The sequence below is a fragment of the Nematolebias whitei genome, chromosome 23 (genome assembly GCF_014905685.2).
Source record: "Nematolebias whitei isolate Nwh7 chromosome 23, NemWhi1, whole genome shotgun sequence".
NCBI lineage: Eukaryota > Metazoa > Chordata > Actinopteri > Cyprinodontiformes > Rivulidae > Nematolebias > Nematolebias whitei.
This window is the reverse complement of record NC_056520.1, coordinates 7,772,605-7,793,728: the sequence shown is the minus strand read 5'-3', so window position 1 is coordinate 7,793,728 and position 21,124 is coordinate 7,772,605. Positions and strand designations below refer to the sequence as shown.

The window sequence follows — 21,124 nt, the reverse complement described above, 5'->3', positions numbered from 1 at the left end:
GGAATATAAAGTACCCAAAGTTTCTTCTCGTATGCAGAATCACTGTGAACCTTGTTGTGTTTGACCACTGTTAGTCACAGTCCCATCTGTCCGACCTAAAGCTCTGCCTCTTGGTCATGCCGGCGCAATCAACCATCCCTCCATCTCGGCCTGCTTTGTGCTGACCCTGCTTATCTCCCCCCATTTATCTTTCTCCGCGATTGTTCTTTTCCAGATCTGCCACTAAAGCCAGTCGCGCTAACATCGATCATTGTGGAGGCATGACAAAGACATCAGCTTTAATAAGATATAGAAAACCGCCCTGGAACAAACACAACTGATGGCCTCATGTAGGATCACAAACACACATCTCAGATTCCCAAGGCAAAGCCTAATGTTTCAGTATTGTTTCTCTGATTTAACTGTTAATGGGGGAGAATAAGCCATCGCTCATTTTATACGTCAGGATGCAAATTTTCTTATTAGTCGCAGCAATCTGAAGCACAGCTCTGCAATATGAAGGTGTTTCCAGTCGTCTTTACGAGGACGTTTACAGCTCTTCCATAGGTGGCCGCTTTCTGTTTTCACCAGGCCCGGAGATAAAGCGCTCATTGAGCGGAAAATGCAAATGTTACAGTGGTGAAGGAAGAGGCCCACAACTGAAGCCCTATTCTTCAGAGCCGGTGTAAGACTGGCCCTCTGTGTCTGCACCACCCACAGACGCACAACAGTCATCACTTTGACCATTCAGACGACGATGAAGGAGATGGAGGGTCGAGGAAAGGCCTTCCAAGAAGCCCTGGCAAACACCACTTGCGCCTGTTACTGATAGATCTTGTATTTATGTTCTGAGGATAACGTTGTACATTTTTATGAGTATTAAACAGGTTCCCTTTGCGGACACCTCTCTATTAAGCTTCAAAAATGCAGCCAGACTCTTTCCTGAGTAATCCTTCTGACAGATAAAGGATCGGAAAACATTCCCTCGACTCGCTCCAGTTGGCCAATTTATCTAAACTTAAAACCAACACTAAATCAAACACTCGTATAGCACAGCTGACTCATAAGAGAGTCGTTTTCTGTCTGAACCTGTTTCCAATTAGAACGGCGTTTATGTATATATATTTTGCATTCAACCTTTATTTAGACAGGTTAATCCCATTGAGCCTCGTGGACTCATTTACAAACAACCGTTAACTGCAGGAAGACATCTTTATCAAACAAAAAGCCCATTAGCAGTGGTTCCCAACTCTGGTCCCTGAGGAACACCTTTAGTTGTTTTTCCGCTCCAACACTTGATTTGAATGAACAGGTGATTAACAGTCTTCTGCAGAACTTGAAGTAATTAAGTCACTGAATCAGGTGTGTCAAAGCAGAGAAACAACTAAAATATGCAGGATGGTGTTCCTCAAGGACCAGGGTTGGGAACCATTGCATTGCAGTATAAGAGCAGCTCAGAATTCAGTTGCAATAATGTTTACATTCTCCGTTAAGAGCTCCAGCCTCACTGGAACTGAAAAATCTAAACATCGCAGTATATTTATGTCATGTTGTTTCTAAAACAGTCTTTTTTTATTTTCTCTTCCATTTAACGTTCGCACCAAACAAGACTGTTTTGGTTGCTGCAGGTTTTTGTAGACATCCTATGGATGTAGTTAGGGTCACACATCCCTACAACTTTTATTTTGTAGGTCTAACAGTGAAAAGTTAGGGAGCCATTGTTATAAATGAGGCGGAGCACATATATTCGATCAAAATTTAGCTTTTAGCTTTTATGTGTTCGTGATTTAGACACTTTTCAGAAAAAAATGATGCCCAGTACAATTTTCTAGAAGCCAAAACTCAACAGGTTTCTGTATATAATCCATTCCATTATTTGGACCATAGTTTTTATACCCAGGTGAAATGTGGCATTGGCCAGTTCATGCACCGACCAGGCGCAGTGCTGACCGATGAAGAACAGATCAGTTCTCAAACATGAAGTGACACGAGGACACTTAGTAAGACAGCCAAAACCATTTATCTCAACACTTTAAACTGGTAAATGATGAGAAATCACAAACCTAAGCTACATTTCAGAATAACAAAGAAGCAAAAGTGGCCTCGGTCAGGCCAAAGAAAGCTGACAAAGTGCGCCACAAAGTTCTTTGTTGTGTGTTTGTGCCGCTGAACCCTACAGGGTGCGATGCTTCCCCGCGGACTCCGTCTGGGATGCTGTCCAGAGCTCAGCTTCAGCACCCGCTCCCTTCCTCGCACCCCCGCCCACACGGTTTCTTCTGCACAGTTACACCAGCCCACGCATCCTTCCTCGTTGCCGCTGATAACTCAAGACACCCATACACCACAGACACACACATCTTGTACCACTTCTGGTGGCGCCGACGTGCAGGGCTCTAATTATTTTTGACACCAGCGAGGCTTCTGGTTGCAGCGTTCAGCGCTACCTTTGTTCCTCTGTTCTGGATACGTATGAACACAGCTGCACCGTGTGCATGTGTGTGTGGGTGACGTGTGTAGTAGTATGCACATGTGTAGGTAGGCGATAACTTGAGAACCATGGAGGAGGACTGAGGGGTTATGGGAGGACCATGTATCCTTTATACCAGATTTTGGATGTTGATCCCTTCCAACATGGTTCTCTTATGGTTACTTTTTATTTTTTTAAATGATATTAAAGCTAAAGACGCCTGTAGAGCTTTAAAATGATGCTCTGTGGTGTACCTTTAATATCACACAGGTGGAACCGGACAGCCCGGTTTTATTAGTTTGAGAACATCGGATGTTTGCACTGAGAACAAGGATTCTACCTCGAGCTGTCTTTGATTAAAGTGTTTTTCTCGTACCCTCCTAGTATAAAGTGAAAAACAGCAATGATCTCAGTGATGTTGCATTCTGCTAAAAACTATAAAATTTCAAACGTTAACAGAGGAATATATAATAATCTTTTGTAACTAAACCCACAAGACTCTTTCCAAATATAGTGGTTACTAGATATGCTTATATTTTGTTGTATTAATTAAATTATGCTCAACTTCTAGAGCGCAGACTGGGCTGAAACTGACAAACCTAAACTAATTATATTGAGCTCATAAAACCTATTATATATATATATATATATATATATATATATATATATATATATATATATTTTTTTTTTTTTTTTTTTTAATTATGGACTTTATATTACTTGGAAAAAAACTTGACCTGGAAGCATATTCTTTGTAGAGATGCGCTGATCACAGTTTTTCATCTGAGTCCGATGCCCAATGCTCAATGTTTTTTAAAAACTTTTGTCTGCCAATACCAGTTTTGAATGATTTAAATGTTATTTCTTGACCTACAGTATCATCATAGGATATATTTTTTCCCTCTAATTTATGATTAAAACAAAGTTTGATTGTTCAAATTAAAATGTTTATGGTTAAAAACTTAATACAACCAAAATACAGTAGATTTTTACAAACTTCTGACACGCCTACTGGATTGAAACATAAAATCAGAGTCAGAGTCTCTTTATTTGTCATTCGCACCACATGTGGTTCATGTGGTGGAATGAAATTATGTACACAGGGTCCCAGTTACATAAGAAATATTTCATTTTTCAAGATTTCAATTTAAAATAAATTGCAGCAGTGTTCAGTTAAGACTGGGAAGAAAAATAAACTGACTTTATGAGCTGATAAGTTAAATGTATTGGTCGCAGAGGACAGTGAGATAGAGGAGGATGACTCGCTGTGGTGTCCCCAAACGGCTGAAAGAAGATGCCATCAAAGAAGATGTATAAGAAGATATAGATGCTGAAGACATAAATATAGACGCTAAAGACAAAGGCATCAATGCTGAATATGGACGATGTAGATGCTAAAGACAAATATATAAATGCTAAAGACTAGTATATAGATGCTGAAGATAAAGGTAGAGGCATAAAACGAAGATATAGATGCTCAAGACAAAGGTCTTCCTTGAAGAAGATGATTTAGATGCTAAATATAAAAATATAGACACTAAATACAAAAATACAGACACTAAAGACGAAGGTATAGACGCTGAGACGAAGGTATAGACGTTGAAGACTTAGGTATAGACGTTGACGATAAAGGTATAGACACTGACGACAAAGGTATAGACGCTGACGACAAAGGTATAGACGCTGGCAACCAAGATATAGACGCGGACAATGACGGTATAGATGCTGACGACAAAGGTATAGACGCTGGCAACAAAGATATAGACGCGGACAACGAAAGTATAGACGCAGACGACACAGGTATAGACGCTGGCAACGAAGATATAAACACGGACGAAGAAGGTATAGACACTGACGACAAAAGTATAGACGCTGACGATGAAGGTATGGGTGCTGACAACGAAGGTATAGACGCTGACGACAAAGGTATAGACGCTGACGATGAAGGTATAGACGTTGACGACAAAGGTATAGACGCTGGCAATGAAGATATAGACTCGGACGACGAAGGTATAGACGCTGACGACAAAGATATAGACTCGGACGACGAAGGTATAGACGCTCACGACAAAGGTATTGACGCGGACGACGAAAGTATGAACGCAGATGAAGAAAGTATGGATGCTGAAGACTACGAAAAAGAAGATAAAGACGCATGCTTTTTATGTTGGAATGTCCTTGTCCATCAGATGCCTTCAACTTTTTTTTTGAAGATGTGAGCACAACCTGTTTTATCTTCTTTCCCTTGGTCTCCTGTTCATTTTAGTATTGATTTTTAAGCTCTTATTTTTTACTTTTAGAGCTCTGCATTGCCTTTCCTTGCCATATTTAGCTGCTCTAGTATCATTCCGTGAGCATGAGAGATCCTAATGGTCAACCATTACATCTTTTTTGTTTGTCCCATTGTCTAAATACAAATGTTAAAGTGATCAGGTCTTTTTGGTCGTGACATATAAATTGTGGAACCAACTTCCTCAGTACTTGAGCTCTATCCCAACATTTTTTAATCTAATCCTAAAACCTTTTAATCCAGGCAGGACTTTAATACCTAGTAGTTTGGTAATTTAGTCTTTTTGTATTGTTCTTACTGTCCATTTTACCTTTTATGCTGTGATGCATTTGATCACGTCATGGTCGTGAAAGGCTATTGATGGACACAGAAAACTTTGAGTCTGGTTCAGTTAGTTAAACTCTTCCACTTTGTGCAAACTGGCAGCTTAGTTGTGGTGTGTTCAGGGGCTGGCAAACAAATATGGTAATTTTGAGCTTTTGCTTGGCTCATCTAGCTAAAAAGTAGACCGGTGCAAACTGGTGCATCTCTAATGGTTAAATTTCTCTTTAACATTAAAGACAAATAGCTGACAGTTTAGGTATACATTTATTTTTTCTCTTACTGGACTTTGAGCTCGTTTGGTTCGATACAACTTTTACAAATCACTTCACTCTGCTGTATTTGCTGCCGGAAGTGAAACAAATCATGGCAGACTACCGGAGTATTCGAGAAATCTCTACACAGCACGCTGTCATTTTGTTGGACTTGAAACGGCGTTTGAGCGCTGCCCTCGAGTACCGTAATTAAACTCCACAGTCACCAATCAGAGCGTTGACATGAAGCAGTCCTGTCATATTTGCTCGTAAGTGGAAATTAGAGGAATCACGATGGGAATGATGCCGCTAATTGGGCCACGGTGCTGCGGCTGGTCTGTGTCACGGAGCTGAGAGGTTTTCAGTCGGAGGAGCAGACCTCCTTGTGCCACACTGGTTCTAATTTATCTTCAGTCCCCTCTGCCCTCTCACATTTACAGACATGTGTCATGGCAGCCATGTCGTGTCCTGTTTCTCTTTATCTCTTTGCTTCCTTTCAGGAGCGTTCATACCGGTCCACTCCACAGGCCACACTCTTTGTCTCTTCTGCTCCCTCCTGACCTTGGCCCTCTTCTCCTCAACTATATTTGCCATGAGCACTGCAGAGCAGACCCTTATTGTGTCATTGTGTTTGCCATTAGCCTCTGGTTTGACGGGATAATTACCTTCATCCACCACGGATTCTCGAACCCAACCGACCGTTTGCATTTCCGCTGATGGTCTGAGCTCTGCCAGAGAGCTGCCGAGATTCAGCTCAGGGTCCTTCTCTTCCTGTCTGTTGTGATGTAGAACGAGACTTAGCAAGGTGAACGTGCAAACAAATCTGAAACTGTTCTTCATCTCAAACGGTTTTGAAACCTGTTTGAAGTCGTTGCAATTCATATTTCTATACGCCCGGGGAAAGACGACTTACGGTAGTCTCCGTACGTATGGAAACTTTCTGTTGTCCCACTCATAACTTCTGACCCGTTCAAGATAGTGTAATGAAACTTGATATACATATGCATCACCACTAGACAGAGCGCCACTTACCCAGCTCCACTTTCAAGGTCATAAATCAAGGTCCAATGTCTTTGCTGTATAATAGTTTGTCGAGGTGTGCCAGGTGCCGTACTTTTCTTCTTAAGGTTTTCAGTTAAGACTGATACTGACCTGGCTCTTCTTTCTTTCCGTCCCTTTTTTTCCCCCACGATTCCTCAGGGCCGCTGCACACGAGAGAACTGCAAGTACCTCCACCCACCCGCGCACCTAAAGACCCAGCTGGAGATCAACGGGCGGAACAACCTGATCCAGCAGAAGACGGCGGCCGCCATGTTGGCTCAGCAGATGCAGTTCATGATCCCCGGCACCACCATGCAGCCCGTGGTCGGTGTTGAATCCTTTCAACCCTTTTGTTGCATTCTTTGGGCTCACGCTCTGAAACGGATAATGTTATGATTTTAAAAAAATGAATGCTACATTTTAGGAGCTCCTCAGCAGCCGGTAGGCTGAGGAGGGCTGCTGCCAGGTGCGAATGCTTTAACTGCAACGATGTAACGGCAGGCGTAACTAAAACAGGACATGCGTGCTCGGCAAAATCTTTCCAGGAGACACAAAGGTTTAAAAAAATCTCCTGTTTCTCATTTCCCAGTCCTTCTTTATTGTTTCTTTACATCTGCTCCTTCTCCTTCACTGTTTCTGTAGCTTCATTCAAAGTCTGCAGGAACAAAAAGGGGCTAACTTCTGATCTTCTCTCCATCCACGCCAGACGTTCCCGGTCACCCAGGGCTTGGGTTCCAGCGCCGGTTTGAGCTACGCGCCGTACCTGACTCCGATGTCCCACAGCATGGGCCTGGTCCCCGCAGACATCCTGCCCAGCACTCCCGTCATCGTCCCCGGCAGCCCGCCCGTCTCCGTGAACGCCGGCTCCTCCTCCAGCCAGAAACTCATCCGTGCCGACAAGCTAGAGGTGACCCGCCGGATCGGAACGGTTTTCGTCTTTGCAAAGAGCGAACGTGTCACATCCGAATGTGATCGTTCGTGTAAAAACTTGTTTACTGATTTTTTTAATTAAAAGCTTTGTGTGAAAAATGCTACACTAAAGAGCTCAAATCACACTGAGCGTCCGCCATTTTGAGAACTGAAGAGACAGCACATGTCACGTCAAGGGGCCTCCCTCCCATTTTTCTTAGAGACACGCTGCTTGCTCCCTCACTATCCATCCTTCAGTTCAAACAGTCTTATACTGCCATCTGGTGGTTGAAAAAGGTACTACACACAAAAAAATAACCAACATTTCATCTTAAATTTGACAATAATTACTCATTTTTGTCAAATTTCAAACGATATTATCGTTTATCGCAATAATTTCTGAGACAATTAATCGCCCAGCAAAATTTATCGTGACAGGCCTATATATGTACACTTGTTAAATTCCTTTTTGAATTTAGTGGGCGCGGCTTATATTCAGGTGTGCTCAGTAGTCCGGAAATTACGGTAATATTTAATATCACTTAATACCCTAACTGCTAAAAGAGAAATAATTTCCTTAATGTCATTCTAACTTTTCTGTTTTTTTTCCTGTAATTTTGTTTAATCATCAAACTAAAACAAATAAACAGGAAGGTTTTGGATTTTAAGAATAAAGTTCTTTTGAGATGAAAAACAAAACTCGTGTAAATAAATGTTAAATATAGATTTTCAGTCGAGACGTTTTAACTTGATTTATTATGTTTTAAAACAATAACAGCTTATTGCTTTTAGTTAAATTTAGAATCTTTTGGTTATTAAAGGCAGTTATTTTGATACAGAATAATAAACTTTTTATTTCTGCTGTAACATTTACACTTTGTTTTCCACTTGTGCTGTAATGAAAACTTTGATAAATAATAAATAAATAATTCCATTATTATATACGACGTAACGCACGAGAATAAAAAAAAAAAATAATAAAATTTAATTCACGTTGGAATTAGCAATACCATATTTTCCGGTGTATAAGTCACAGTTTTTTTGCATAATTTGCATGCCCTGCAACTTATTTCTGTTTTTTCCCACTTTATTAGACATATTTGGACTTTCTCGACTTATACGGTGGAAAATACGGTAAATGAGATTTTTCCAACAACCCGACGACGACTCCATCTCAGTCCGGGTCAAAGCGAGAAAACAAACGAAAAGGCTCTTTTACGACACAATACTCAAAAAAAAACATTTTTTTACGCCTGTCGAAAGGCGGACGTGAACTTTTTCTTGTCTCGCTCGTATGTTCTGATCCGCTTAAGATAATTTAACACAACTTCACCCCAGTTTGACGATCAAGGTCACAAATCAAGGTCAAAGGTTACACCAGGTCTTTGCGTGTCTGAGTCGTAGCTGCAGACTGCTGTATTAATGTATAAAAGTATTTCACGTGCCGTAAGTCGTACTCTTGTTGTGTTTTCTTGAACATGCACAGCAAGGACCAGCTTTTAATCTAAATTGTAGCGTCTTCCTCCGTGTTTTTTTTTTTTTTGTCGTAACTGTTAAAAAGTACCTTTCAGATTATTCTCCAGAGAATAAAACAAGCTTTTTGCTGCATCTGCCGTGTCCATCTGCCCCTTTGGCAAACAACTTCCAGGACAACCGGAGGATTGGGAAGGAGTTTTCTTCTTCTCCGTGTTTATGGAGATAAACAATAATCTCCCCAAGACCTGGAGGTGATGCGTAGGTGTGTGTTTTTCTGCAGGAGAGCTATCACTTAGCAACTGAACGGGGCTGGCTGTAATTAAACAGGATCCCTTGGACACTCGTACACTCCCACACAGATCCATCATGTATGATCGCACGTGCGCGACTTCTTTCCGTGTGCGTGGGTGGCCTTTGTTGGTACAATTGCGAGCGAACTCCGATGTGTGTTTTAAGTCAAAACCAGGATCGTAACTATGACGGCTCGCCTTCCGAGGAGGTTCAACGATAAATGTCTCCAGATTTTTACGTACAAAACGGAAAGTTAAACACGCCTGACGTCATTCAGGTGTTCATGTGTTAATGCTGGTGCTCTGGTGTCACTGAGCCCGTGTTCTGCTTCTGTATCCTCTTTAGTTTTTGATGTTTTACAATATAAATGAATTACCGTATTTTTCGGCCTATAAGTCGCTTTTTTTTTTTTTTGCATAATTTACCTTCCCCATCGACTTATACATCAAAGCGACTTATTTATAGATTTTCCCGTATTTATGAACCAATTTTTGGCTGAGATATGACCTGTTTTCATTCAATCTGACATTGAAAATATTGAACACTACCATTTTCAGCCGCTAGATGGCGCTCGAGTTGTATGTCATGCTCTTGTGTCATGTAATAAGTAAAAGTGGCTATTGATGACCCGATGGGTTTGCCATAGCCTGCCACCTTCGTCCAGCTCGCTTGGAGCAACCGTCAAATCAGCTTCATTTCGCTGCATCGCCCCGAAATGAAGCTGATTTGACCATTGAAGTGCATTCGTGAAGTAAAAGTTCAACTGAGACGCACCTTTACTATAATTTCAAGCAAACAATTGTTTTTAAGTGTTAATCTTGTAAAATTATTGTTAAAATCCTGTGCACGCTCCCGCGGCCGCCATTTGGCAGCCAATTGATTTTTGCCACAACACCGGCACACGTTTCCGGTTTGTCAGCGGCGACTCATAATAGATGCATCTTATACGGCGAAGTGACGTATTTATGGATTTATTTTTTTTGGGACGTGTACGGTGAAAAATACGGTATTAGGAATTCATTCAGCCTTTATTTAGACAGGTTAATCCCATTGAGCCTCGGGGACTCATTTACAGGAGAGGCCTGTGCCGTAGCCTACAGTCCACTCAGTCATCTCTGAACGCGACTCTGATTTCCAGTAACTAAAATGTTTAGCTTTTAGAGTTTCGTGTGACTGAAATATCTCCTGTAATTCCAGGATCTACTTGGGGAAAACTCAGGAAATGTTGTTTTCATGAAACGCTTGGAACTCTGAACTATTTCTGTAATTGGGGACTGCTTAGGCAGCACCTATTGTTATCCACCTAACGGGTTTCTTAACTTTATATCTTACTCTTCTGTCAGCTTTAATGCGGCCCGAACCGGAAAACGTCCGGCTCAGCACAGTGATGTGTGCCATTATTTTTACTGGCGTTTTCAGTTTGGTGACGTCATTTGCGAACAAAGACGCCATTTTTCTCATTAAAAACACTGACGGAACGCTTGTCAGCTTCTAACTGCCACAGTGAGATCACATGACATTAAGGGAAGATGTCTCTGAACAAAACACTGATTCACTTTTGGAGCCATTTTGGTTCAAGATGGCCGCCACAGCTAACTCATAAAACTCATAAATGACCAGAACTCAGTCATTCTTTGAAATATTGAGCTGAAATTTGGTGTGGTCGTATGGTCGTAAAATCCAAGATGGCCGCCTTAGCGAAATGGGAACAAATCCGATAACTTTATTTTAAAAGCTGAAATTTGGTGCGTTGGTAGCTGACAGCAATGCCCAATAAATTCTGAATTTAAAAAATGTCAACGATGGCCACCAAACTTACACTTAAATAGCTTTAACTCAGATGTTTATAATTATAATTTTATTATATATATATATATATATATATATATTTGTAATTATATTTATACATGTACAGAGCTGAAATTTGGTGAGGTTTTAGCTGAGAACGTTTCCCATCACATACTAAATCCAAATCAAAAATCCAAGATGGCCACCATAGCTTAAAAGGAAAAAATGACTTTGTAATTGCCCTTCAGTCCGTGTTGTGAGCTGGATAACATGAAAAATAAGTGAGGTACTGACTTCCATTTTGGTGTGTGGCTACATCAAGGCATAGAAAGGTCTATCGCAAATTGCGCACCACTTCAAAATCCAAAATGGCTGCCGCCGTATATATATATATATATATATATATATATTTATGTAAACCGACCACATTGTTCATTGAGAAAACTACGGTTTGTAGTTGTTTTTAAAATTTTGCTTATAACTATAGTTTCTTCAGACTGTGGGTGTCAGGGCCGTCAGCATAATTTCCATTTTTGTAATCTGACAGTAAGCTGAGCTCACCCGAGGCCAAGTTTCCACTTCATAATCCTTTCAGAATAAAATATGACTGCAAAAATGAAAAAATAAAATAAATAATCACACAAAAAATAATAATAATTATAGTTTCTTCAAATGATTGTGGTGGCTGGTGGGGTGGCCAAAGATTAATCAATGGGGCACCATTAGCCACCCCTTCACTACACCCCTGTTGATGGATAAAACGTCTGTTCAGTTCCAGTCCAGAAAAAACACTCGTTTTGCAAATTACAAACCATAACTATTTAAATTCCTCAGTGACGGTGGACATCAGCGTACCGCTTTTTATAACGAGTCAACTTTTAGTAGTTTAGTCTTCTACTTTGATAAAAAGATTTTTTTTATAAAACAATTACACGGCGATAATAATGTGCAGTTCAGTTTGTGTAGATTTTAATCGTTCGTGAAGGTTTGGACTTTATTCAGAACGTCCTAACGTAATTTACATGTCGTTTCCAGCACAGTTTATAAAAGCTCTAAATTTATTTTATTGGTTAGAATCCTTTTAAACTTTAGATTGTCGCCTTGTTTTGTTTCCTGACTGTGCCTTTCTTTCTTTTTCCTTCACCCACACCTCACCCGGCCGCCCGCCTCCCGCAGGTTTGCCGCGAGTTCCAGCGGGGGAACTGCGCCCGCGGCGAGACGGACTGCCGCTTCGCCCACCCGAGCGACAGCCCCATGATCGACACCAGCGACAACACCGTCACCGTGTGCATGGACTACATCAAGAGCCGCTGCTCGCGCGAGAAGTGCAAGTACTTCCACCCGCCGGCCCACCTGCAGGCCAAGATCAAGGCCGCCCAGCACCAGGCCAACCAGACGGCCGTGGCCGCGCAAGCCGCCGCCGCCGCCATGGTGAGCACGCCTCCTGTCTGCTGCACAATAACGCACTGATTCATCAGGGTTTAAAGGTTCTGCTGGGCCAGACCTGGTCCAGATGGGACGGAGCACCCTGTCTGCACAGCTCCTTCAGCCTTTACCGTCCTATGTTTGACTAAAACATAAATCAGGGACGCACGATATTATCGGCATGGTTTCGGTATCAGACGGTATTAGCGATAAAGTTAAATATCAGGCATTCAAATTAACTCAACGATATAAAAGGTGCTGTTTTTTTTTAATATATATTTATATAGTGTTACATCATTTCCAGCCCCTTTTTGGCATCTACGTTTGGTAGCAGGCCGGACTAACAAAGACCGTGCAGAATAATATATTTTAATTCCACAGCAGAGAAAGTTATGTAATCTCTATAAGTAGGTCCAGGGGGAAATATCGGTATCGGCCAAATAAGTTTTAATATATCGGCCAAAAGTCCAATACCGTGCATCCCTAATATAAATATAATAAATATAAATATAATTCTTTATTTCTACACCCGTCGACGTCTGTGTGCGTATGTAAACTTTTAGCCTGGACCGTAACTGCTGATCCGCTCGAGACACTTAAACAAAACTTCCTAAACAAATGGAATGTCGCGTACACTTTTCAACCCCCCCCCCCCGGTTCAAGGTCAAGTCAAACTTGAAGGTCGCCGATACAGATCGCGGTGTAACAGTTTGTGGACGGGCGTGCGATGCGCCGCATGCGCTCTCGTTTTACTTTAAAAGCAGCACGACGGCCGTCGTCAGTCCCATTTCCTGCCTTAAATAAACATTTCATAAAATTTTAGGGCTTTTGGTAAAAGTCCAATTCAAAAATTACAAACTTTAAGCATCCCAGTTGTTTTACATGTGTTTGTTTATTTTTCAGTTAAATTAAAGCTTTTGCGTTGATTCAATCGATAAAACAAAATGTGGAGCACTGCTTTATCAAACTTTTTATTCCCCTCCTGCGTAGCGACAACCAACGGGCCTAAACGGATCAGTGGACCGCCACAAGAACAATCCGATGTTTCACTGCACTCCTTCATTTTTTATTTTTTATTTTTAATTTCTCCTCCACCCACGCTTCAAACGGAGACAACGATCCAAGTCAACCCCCTCCATCCCACCTCCCTGCTCGCTCAGTGGTCGGTGCAGATTCAGTCAGGGACGGTGGATCCCGGTCCATTCTCTGCTGCACTCGCGCACCTTGCATCGCTCCACCAAAAGCAGACTAAACAAGCTGAACGTTTGCCTCGTCTCCTCCAGTTTCTTCTCTTTGTGACCCAGTTCCAGTGTTAGAGGTGAAGGAGGTTAACTTGTGACAATAAGCGCTTTGCTCAGCGCCTTTAATCCAATTGTCTTTGAGCTTGAGCCTAATCTGACCTCCTGTAATCCATGAAACCTGTGCAGATATGCTTAAACTAATTAAAGCAAACATTGTCGTTTTTGGAAAATCTGTCGTCTTCCTGTGTGTCGTCGCCTCCAAACGCCCTCACCTCTGCTTTTCACGCCACTTCGTTCAGCCATGTTTGGTTTGAACTAACCGCCGCGATCCAATCTGACAGCGCCGCTGTAGCGATTCTGTCATACCTGCAAACTTTTCGCTTTGTGGCGAGAATCGCCAATTTCAATTAAAAATATGTCATTTATCATCTCGATCTGAAGGGATTTTTTGGGGGGAGGTGGAGGGCGTCAGAGGTGTGGTAGATGGCATAATTCGCACTAATGTAAGACTAGCTTAGCGCTATGTAATTCATGCTAGCTAGCTCGCAACAAAGCTCTTGCTATCTCACAAGTGCTAAGCTAACGCTCTTGCGTAAGGCTAACTTAGCGCTTCGTAAGTTGTGCTAGATAGCTGGCAACAAAGCTCTTGCTAGCTCGTATGCGCTAACCTAGCGCACTTGCGTAACGCTAGCTTAGAACTACGTAAGTCGCACTAGCTAGCTCGCAACAAAGTTCCTGCTAGAGCTTATTGACTAAGCTAGCGCACTTATGTAGCAGTAGCTTAGCATTACGTGAATGTTAGCAGTTGGCGACTGGTAGCGCGGGGTTAGGATGCGTGAGAGAAGCAGAGAGCTACGTCTGTAGCATTGTAGCTAACGTATCTATCGTGCATGCCGCTAACTAAGATGCTACGTCAACGTTTGAACGATGTAGCTTGACCCCCCTCGCTACAGGCGCTAAGTTTGTCACCTTTTACATCCCTTGTGCGTTTGCAGGAATGTTCTGTGTTTCTAAAGTGGATTTAAACTATAAAACAATCCACCTGAGTGAAACTAAAGGCTTGTGCATGACCCCCCCCCCCCCCCCCCCCATCTCATTCATGTTTCTTTATTCTTCCAGCAGTCACATTAAATTAAGATGTTTTAATAAGTTACTACGGATTAAGAAGTTTTTGATATTTTGGGCAAACTGAATCAAATTAAACAATAAACGGAGCTCCGCATTCTGTTGTTAAACCACAACTTGTCTCACTTTTTCCAAACTCTCAGATCAAACTAACAAACTTCGCGTCCTCGTCTGCACAGACACACCACTTATGGTTTTCTCCAACAATCGGTAGTAAAATATTAAAAAATGTTGCTTTTTTTTTTTTTTTTGCTTGTAAGACTTTTTCCCCCCGCACAATAAAAACTTTCACAGTGGTCTAAATTAGCTGCTCAGCTAAAGCTTTCTCACCAGACGAAATAAAGAAACAAAATTTTTCGAGCACCTGAATAGTCGTGAACTTGGATTTTCTAGTGTCGGATCAGCCGACCGTATGCGCTAACGTAGCGCACGTATGTAACGCTAGCTTAGAGCTACATAAGTCGCACTAGCTAGCTCGCAACAAAGCTCCTGCTAGCGCTTAAGCTAGCAGGAGCTTACGAGCTAAGTTAGCGCACTTACGTAGCGCTAGCTTAGCGTTACGTAAATGCTAGCAGTTGGCGAAAATGGTGAATATCGGTGGAGAATTGGCGTTGTGGAGCCGACTTTCTTTCCTCGTTTGTTTTATTTGTTGGAACAAATGGCAGCGAAGGCAGCCCGGCTCTCCGTCTGGTTCAAACTGGCCCGACCTCTTCCCGCTGGGAGCTTAAACCCGCCTCACACAAAGTTTCATTTCCGCTCTCGAGATATTTTCCATGAACCGGCTTGTTGGAAGCTCCCGCTACAGTTTCCTACACGTTAACAAAAAGTTACTTCAGATGCTTTTGTTGTACTAATTCAAAATGTTTCTTGGAAGTAAACAAGTTTTTGTTTATGTGCATGCCTGTTGTTTTTGTATGTGGTATACTGGCATTCAGATTATTTTTTTGTTTTTGTTTTTTCCTTCTCACCTATCCACAATGCAATGCTGTCCCCCATGATGCACCTCTGCTTGCTGTATGTTAATACGCTTGAACCCCATTGGCCATCATGTGCTCGCTGCCTGCTAATTAAAGACTCAGTCGACTGCCAAAGCAATGAAGCGACCCCTCGAGGCAACTGTAGACCTGGTACTTTGACCTTTCACCTTTTGCTTTGCATGTAGCTTCTTGAATTGTACTGTAGCCACTCACAGAGTTTGATTTGGCTCTTCTTGTTGTCGTAACTTTAATGAACAAGTAATATTAAATTAGCTCAGTTATCTAGATTGTTTTGTTTCTGTGCTGTGCGTAGATGAATATAAAGACACGAGCGTGTTTGCAGTTCTGACCTCCTGTGCTTGTTTGTTTCTCGGTGGCAAGGCCTTCCCCCACGGCGTCCTGCAGCCCCTACCAAAGAGACCGGCGCTGGAGAAGAGCAACGGAGCCAGCTCCCTGTTCGGCCCCGGCATGTTGCACTACCAGCAGGCGCTGGCCAACGCACAGCTCCAGCAGCCCGCCTTCTTCCCCACAGGTAAGAGCTCCCACCTGGGCCACCGTAGACACGATTCTGGTGCAGCAACGAGTTTCACGGCTAGCTTTACAGCGCTTTTAAGAAAATACGATGGTTCCAACGCGCTCGAGGTCACATTAAGAATGTCCAGACCTGGTGTTCTGTCTGTAGCACTTCCCGTTTCCTGTCAAGTGGAAGTAGTCCTGTCACGATAAACAATAACTCGATTAATCGCATGATAAATGAAAATTATCGACCTCATTTTCATTTATCGGCTTTATCGTTTCTTCGTCTCTCTCTTTCTACTGAAGACACTGGATGACAAAAGGCTCAACTCCGGTGCTCCTCACTGACCCCTCCCTTTCTATTTTCTGTTTAAAATCTGTTTTAACGATCCAAAATCGTGTTTTTGGATCGTTAAAAAGCAGCTAAGCTGAGAAGCTAAGGTACGAGTTACGCTAACAGTCCGACCTCGGGGTGGGGGGAAAAAACCTCCGTCTCGTTGAAACTCCAAAATTCACGGTTGAAACCCGTGCCTTCGACTAAAAAGTTGTTTTTCTCTGCAAAAAGAAGCTGAGAACTTGTTTACTGATTTTTTTTTAAAATTAAAAGTTTTGTGTGAAAAATGCTACGCTAAAGAGCTCAAACCACACCGAGCGTCCACCATTTTGAGAAACGAAAAACAGGAAGGAGAGACAGCCCATGTCACGTCAAGAGGCCTCCCTCCCATTTTTCTTAAAGAGACACGCTGCTCGCTCCCTCACTATCCATCCTTCGATTCAAACAGTCTTATACTGTCATCCAGTGGTCAAAAAAGGTACTACACCCAAAACAAATTAACCAACATTTATTCTTAAATTTGACTAATTATTGTCAAATTTCAAACAATATTATCGTTTATCGCAATAATTTCTGAGACAATTAATCGTCCAGCAACATTTGTTATCGTGACAGGCCTAGGTGGAAGTCGGTTTAACAACGTTGTGCTTGGATTCTTGGAAATGTACTTAAACAAAGGAGTCTGTTTTTAAATAAAATTATATAAACGAGTTTCACGTTTTGTCTAAAAATCATCCTGTAAGTTAGGTTTGGTCATTTAAACCGACTGTTTTTTAACGTTTGCATATTTTGAATCATAAAAATTATAATTTATCTTTTTGTTTGCTTTAGCTGCATCTGAATTAAAAACAGATTTTTTTTTTCCACTAATCCTCCATTTTTTTACTGCTTTCATTGCTGCTGTAACACCTGAGCTTTTATTTTGTCTGTTCTCTTCCCCCCCACATTAACCTGTCTCTCTCCTCCTTTGTCTCCCCCCTCACCTTCTGTCTTCCTTTGCATGAACGCCACAGGGTCAGTGTTGTGCATGACTCCTGCTAGCAGTTTTGGTAGGTCCTGATGCTGCTCTCCTATACTCGGGCTGGTTTTAGGTGTGGGGGGAGGGGAGGGGGCGGAGTCTGTAGCCCCACAGGTGAGACAGAATGACATTGAATTCCTTCGCCATCCTTTAGGTGACGATGAAACGATCTTTTCACAACATCCATGTTTTGAAAAGTTCTGCGTCACCTAGGCCTGTCGCGATAAACAATAAATCAATTAATCACGTTTATCTGCTTTATCGTTTCTTCGTGTCTCTCTCTTTCTACTGAAGACACTGGATGACAAGGCTCAACTGACTCCTCCCTTTATCTTTTCTCTTTAAAATCTGTTTTAACCGTCCAAAATCAGGTTTTTGTATCTTTAAAAGCAGCTAAGCCGAGAAGCTAAGCTACGAGATAAGCTAACGGGCCGACCTCGGGGGAAAAAAAACTCTGTCTTTTTGAAACTCCAAAATTCACGGTTGAAAACGTGTCTTCGTGTAAAAAGTTGTTTTTCTCTGCAAAAAGAAGCTGAGAACTTCTTTAGTGATTTTTTAAATTAAAAGCTTTGTGTGAACAATGCTTTGCTAAAGAGCTCAAACCACACCGAGCGTCCACCATTTTGAGAACCAAACAACAGGAAGGAGAGACAGCCCATGTCACGTCAAGGGGCCTCCCTCCCTTTTTTCTTAGAGACACGCTGCTCGCGCCCTCACTATCCATCCTTTGGTTCAAACAATCATACTGCCATCTGGTGGTTGAAAAACAGTACTACACCCAAAACAAATCAACCAACATTTCTTCTTAAATTTGACAATAATTACAAATTATTGTCAAATTTCAAACAATATTATCGTTTATCGCAATAATTTCTGAGACGATTAATCGTCCAGCAACATTTGTTATCGTGACAGGCCTAGTGTCACCTGAAGGGTGTCGCAGCCCCCGACGGTTCTGGTTCTACGGTTCCTGACCCGGTCGGTTCCGTTTGCTGTGCCGTGTCGAGCGGGAAATTTAAATCCGCTTCACGGAGGAACCTCGACACGACACCAGAACTTTAGTCTTCTTTCAGCCAGTTGTTTTATTGATTTGGAGCATGTGCAGTGGAGCCAGCGTGTCGGCCATCTTTAAAAACGGGGATCAAAGTGATTTTTCCGTGTGAACTTCCTGACTTGTGATTGTAATCAGCTCTTCTCCTCTTGTGTTTCTCTCCCTCCCACGCTGTCCTTCTCTCCTGTCTTTTATTTTTCTGTCCTCGCTTCGCTTTGTGAACGGTTGCATGCCGTCTGCCGGCGTGTAACCCCCCCTAACGATGGCTTGCTGGCTCTCTCAAACCGTCGACGCACCACGCCTCCACTGTCACCACGCTACCTGTCCATCGCTACCTCCCTCCCCCTCTCTCTCCCCCTCCCCCCCTCCAAAGTCCCAATGATGTACAGTGCTACGCCTGCTACTGTCTCTGCAGCAACAACTCCTGCCACAAGTGTCCCCTACGCCGCAACAGCACCAGCCAATCAGGTTTGCTCCTTTTAAAGCTTTCTTTCATCAGTCCCCGGAGCTCTGAATAAGCCCCGCCTCCCGACGGCGAGCCGCCATCATCTGCGCGCCTGCAACAGATCGAACTCACGCCTCCATAAAGAGCGTTCCAAAACGCGCCGCGCGCTCGCCCAGGGCGCTTCTTCAGAGCTCCCACGTTTGCACGCAGTGCTCGTGTTGTGTCCACTTCCTGGTTTTGTTTTGCACGTTTTGGACTTTTCTGGTTAACAGTCGACTCATTCATCTGCAGCGGCACCTGAACTGCTTGTGTGCTACGCAAACACACACACACCTGGTTTTACCCTGGAAACATGGGCTCAGTGGCGGCGCTCTGGCCTCACATGCACAGCCTGTAATGGTTTACGAGCAGATGTGTGCAGAGGTGCACGCAGCAACGTGCTCCACGTGTTGAACGAAGCTCCTTCGCTCCATGTCCAGAAAGTTCACGCCGTCGTAGATCAGAGGTCTGCAACCTTTGATCAATAGAACACGTCTGCTGCGACTGATTATCAACTGATGGCACCTGGGCCACTGACTTTGTTGGAGGGGGCTTTTCTAGCCAGTGGGGGTGACCTTATAAAACTAAAATTACATCATGAATTTTAAAGTCTACATTTTAGGACGAAACAAACCACTTCATGTAAAGAAGGAAAATAATTCTAGTTTATTCTGATAAAGATTAAAACACTGAACTCTGCAGGCCCATGTGAGGAATAGCAAATATCGGGCGGGGCTGCGGTAACTCTGGCCGGTGCCGCGGTCTTGTAATCCTGAGGCTGTGGGTTCGAGCCCAGGTTGCGTCAGGAAGGGCGCCCGGCTAAAACAAATGACCAACTCTTTCATGTGAGTGGTGACCCCCCCGAAGAAGAAACTTACTTCCAGTGTTTCCCCGATCAGTTCCCTTGGCGGGGTGCTCGTTGTATTTTATTTTTTGCAGACGGGGGGATGGAGTCTGTGTCTTTGTTACCCGCCCACTAGCTTAGCGCTACATTGCTGCCATTTTTGTCAACGGTTTAGGGGGGTGTCATGTCTGTTGCTCCCCTGCTAGCTTAATGCTATGTTGCTGTCGGTTTTTACTGACGACGAGGGGGGAGGAATGGAGTCACATATGTCTTGCCCACCTGCTAACAGCTAATTGCTGCCGTTTTTATCGACGAGGGGGCGGAGTCACGTCTGGTTTGCTCGCCCTTTTGATTAGCGCTACGTTCCTGCCGTTTTTTTATTGAGTGTGGGGGGGCGGAGTCATGTCTGTGTTGCCCGCCCTTTAGTTAGCACTAAATTGCTACAGTTTTTCATCGACTGTGTGTGTGTGTGTGTGTGTGTGTGGGGGGGGGGGCAGATTCACGTCTTTGTTGCCCGCCTGCTAGCTTAGTGCTACATTCCTGCCGTTGTTTATCGAGCGTGGAGGGGCGGAGTCATGTCTTTGTTGCCCGCCCTCTAGCTTAGCGCTATATTCCTGCCGTTTTTTATTGAGTGTGGGGGGGCGGAGTCATGTCTGTGTTGCCCGTCCTTTAGTTGGCACTAAATTGCTACTGTTTTTTATCAACTGTGGGGGGTGGGGGCAGAGTCACATGTTTGTTGCCCTCCTGCTAGTTAGCTCTACGTTGCTGCTGTTTTTCCATCTACCGTGGGGGGGTTCACGTCTGCGTTGCCCGCCTGCTTGCTTAGCGCTACATTAATACCAACGTTGTTGACAGGGGGCGGGGGTGTCACTAGGCACGGCGCTCGGTTCTGTTGACGGAGCGGGGCACCCCGCTTGTATAATGATTGGGGGGGAAACACGACTTCAATAATTTCCTGTCGTTCTTTTCTAACTATCTGACAATAAATTCACATTAATTTGACAAACTTCCAAAACAGGATTTTTCTGTTGTGAGAATAAAAACAAAACAATTAAATTTCAATAAGTTTTGGTGAAAGCTTCAAAGAGCCGCCTATGAGGGACTAAAGAGCCCCGTGTGGCCCCGGAGCCGCTGCAGACCCCCGTCTTAGACGATTCAAAATAATCCGCTCTCCCTCTTCTTTAACCTCTCTGCTCCTCGCCGCGCTCACTTCCTGTCATCGGCAGGAAGCAGCGGCGCTCTTTAAGGATGCCGAGGAGCTGGAGGGACGCTGACGTCATCCTTCACTCCCCC

General features: G+C 43.2%; 1 protein-coding gene across 1 annotated transcript in view; it reads left to right on the top strand.

Annotated features, from left to right (window-relative positions):
- The window catches only part of mbnl2 (muscleblind-like splicing regulator 2), a gene marked incomplete at its 3' end in the record, with an annotated part of 44,821 nt that overhangs the window by 19,746 nt on the left and 3,951 nt on the right, over positions 1-21,124 (top strand). The window contains 7 exon segments of the mRNA XM_037696426.1: positions 6,512-6,676; positions 7,059-7,259; positions 11,993-12,247; positions 15,681-15,734; positions 15,966-16,116; positions 17,448-17,483; positions 18,877-18,971. Coding sequence (XP_037552354.1) covers positions 6,512-6,676; positions 7,059-7,259; positions 11,993-12,247; positions 15,681-15,734; positions 15,966-16,116; positions 17,448-17,483; positions 18,877-18,971 — 957 coding nt within the window.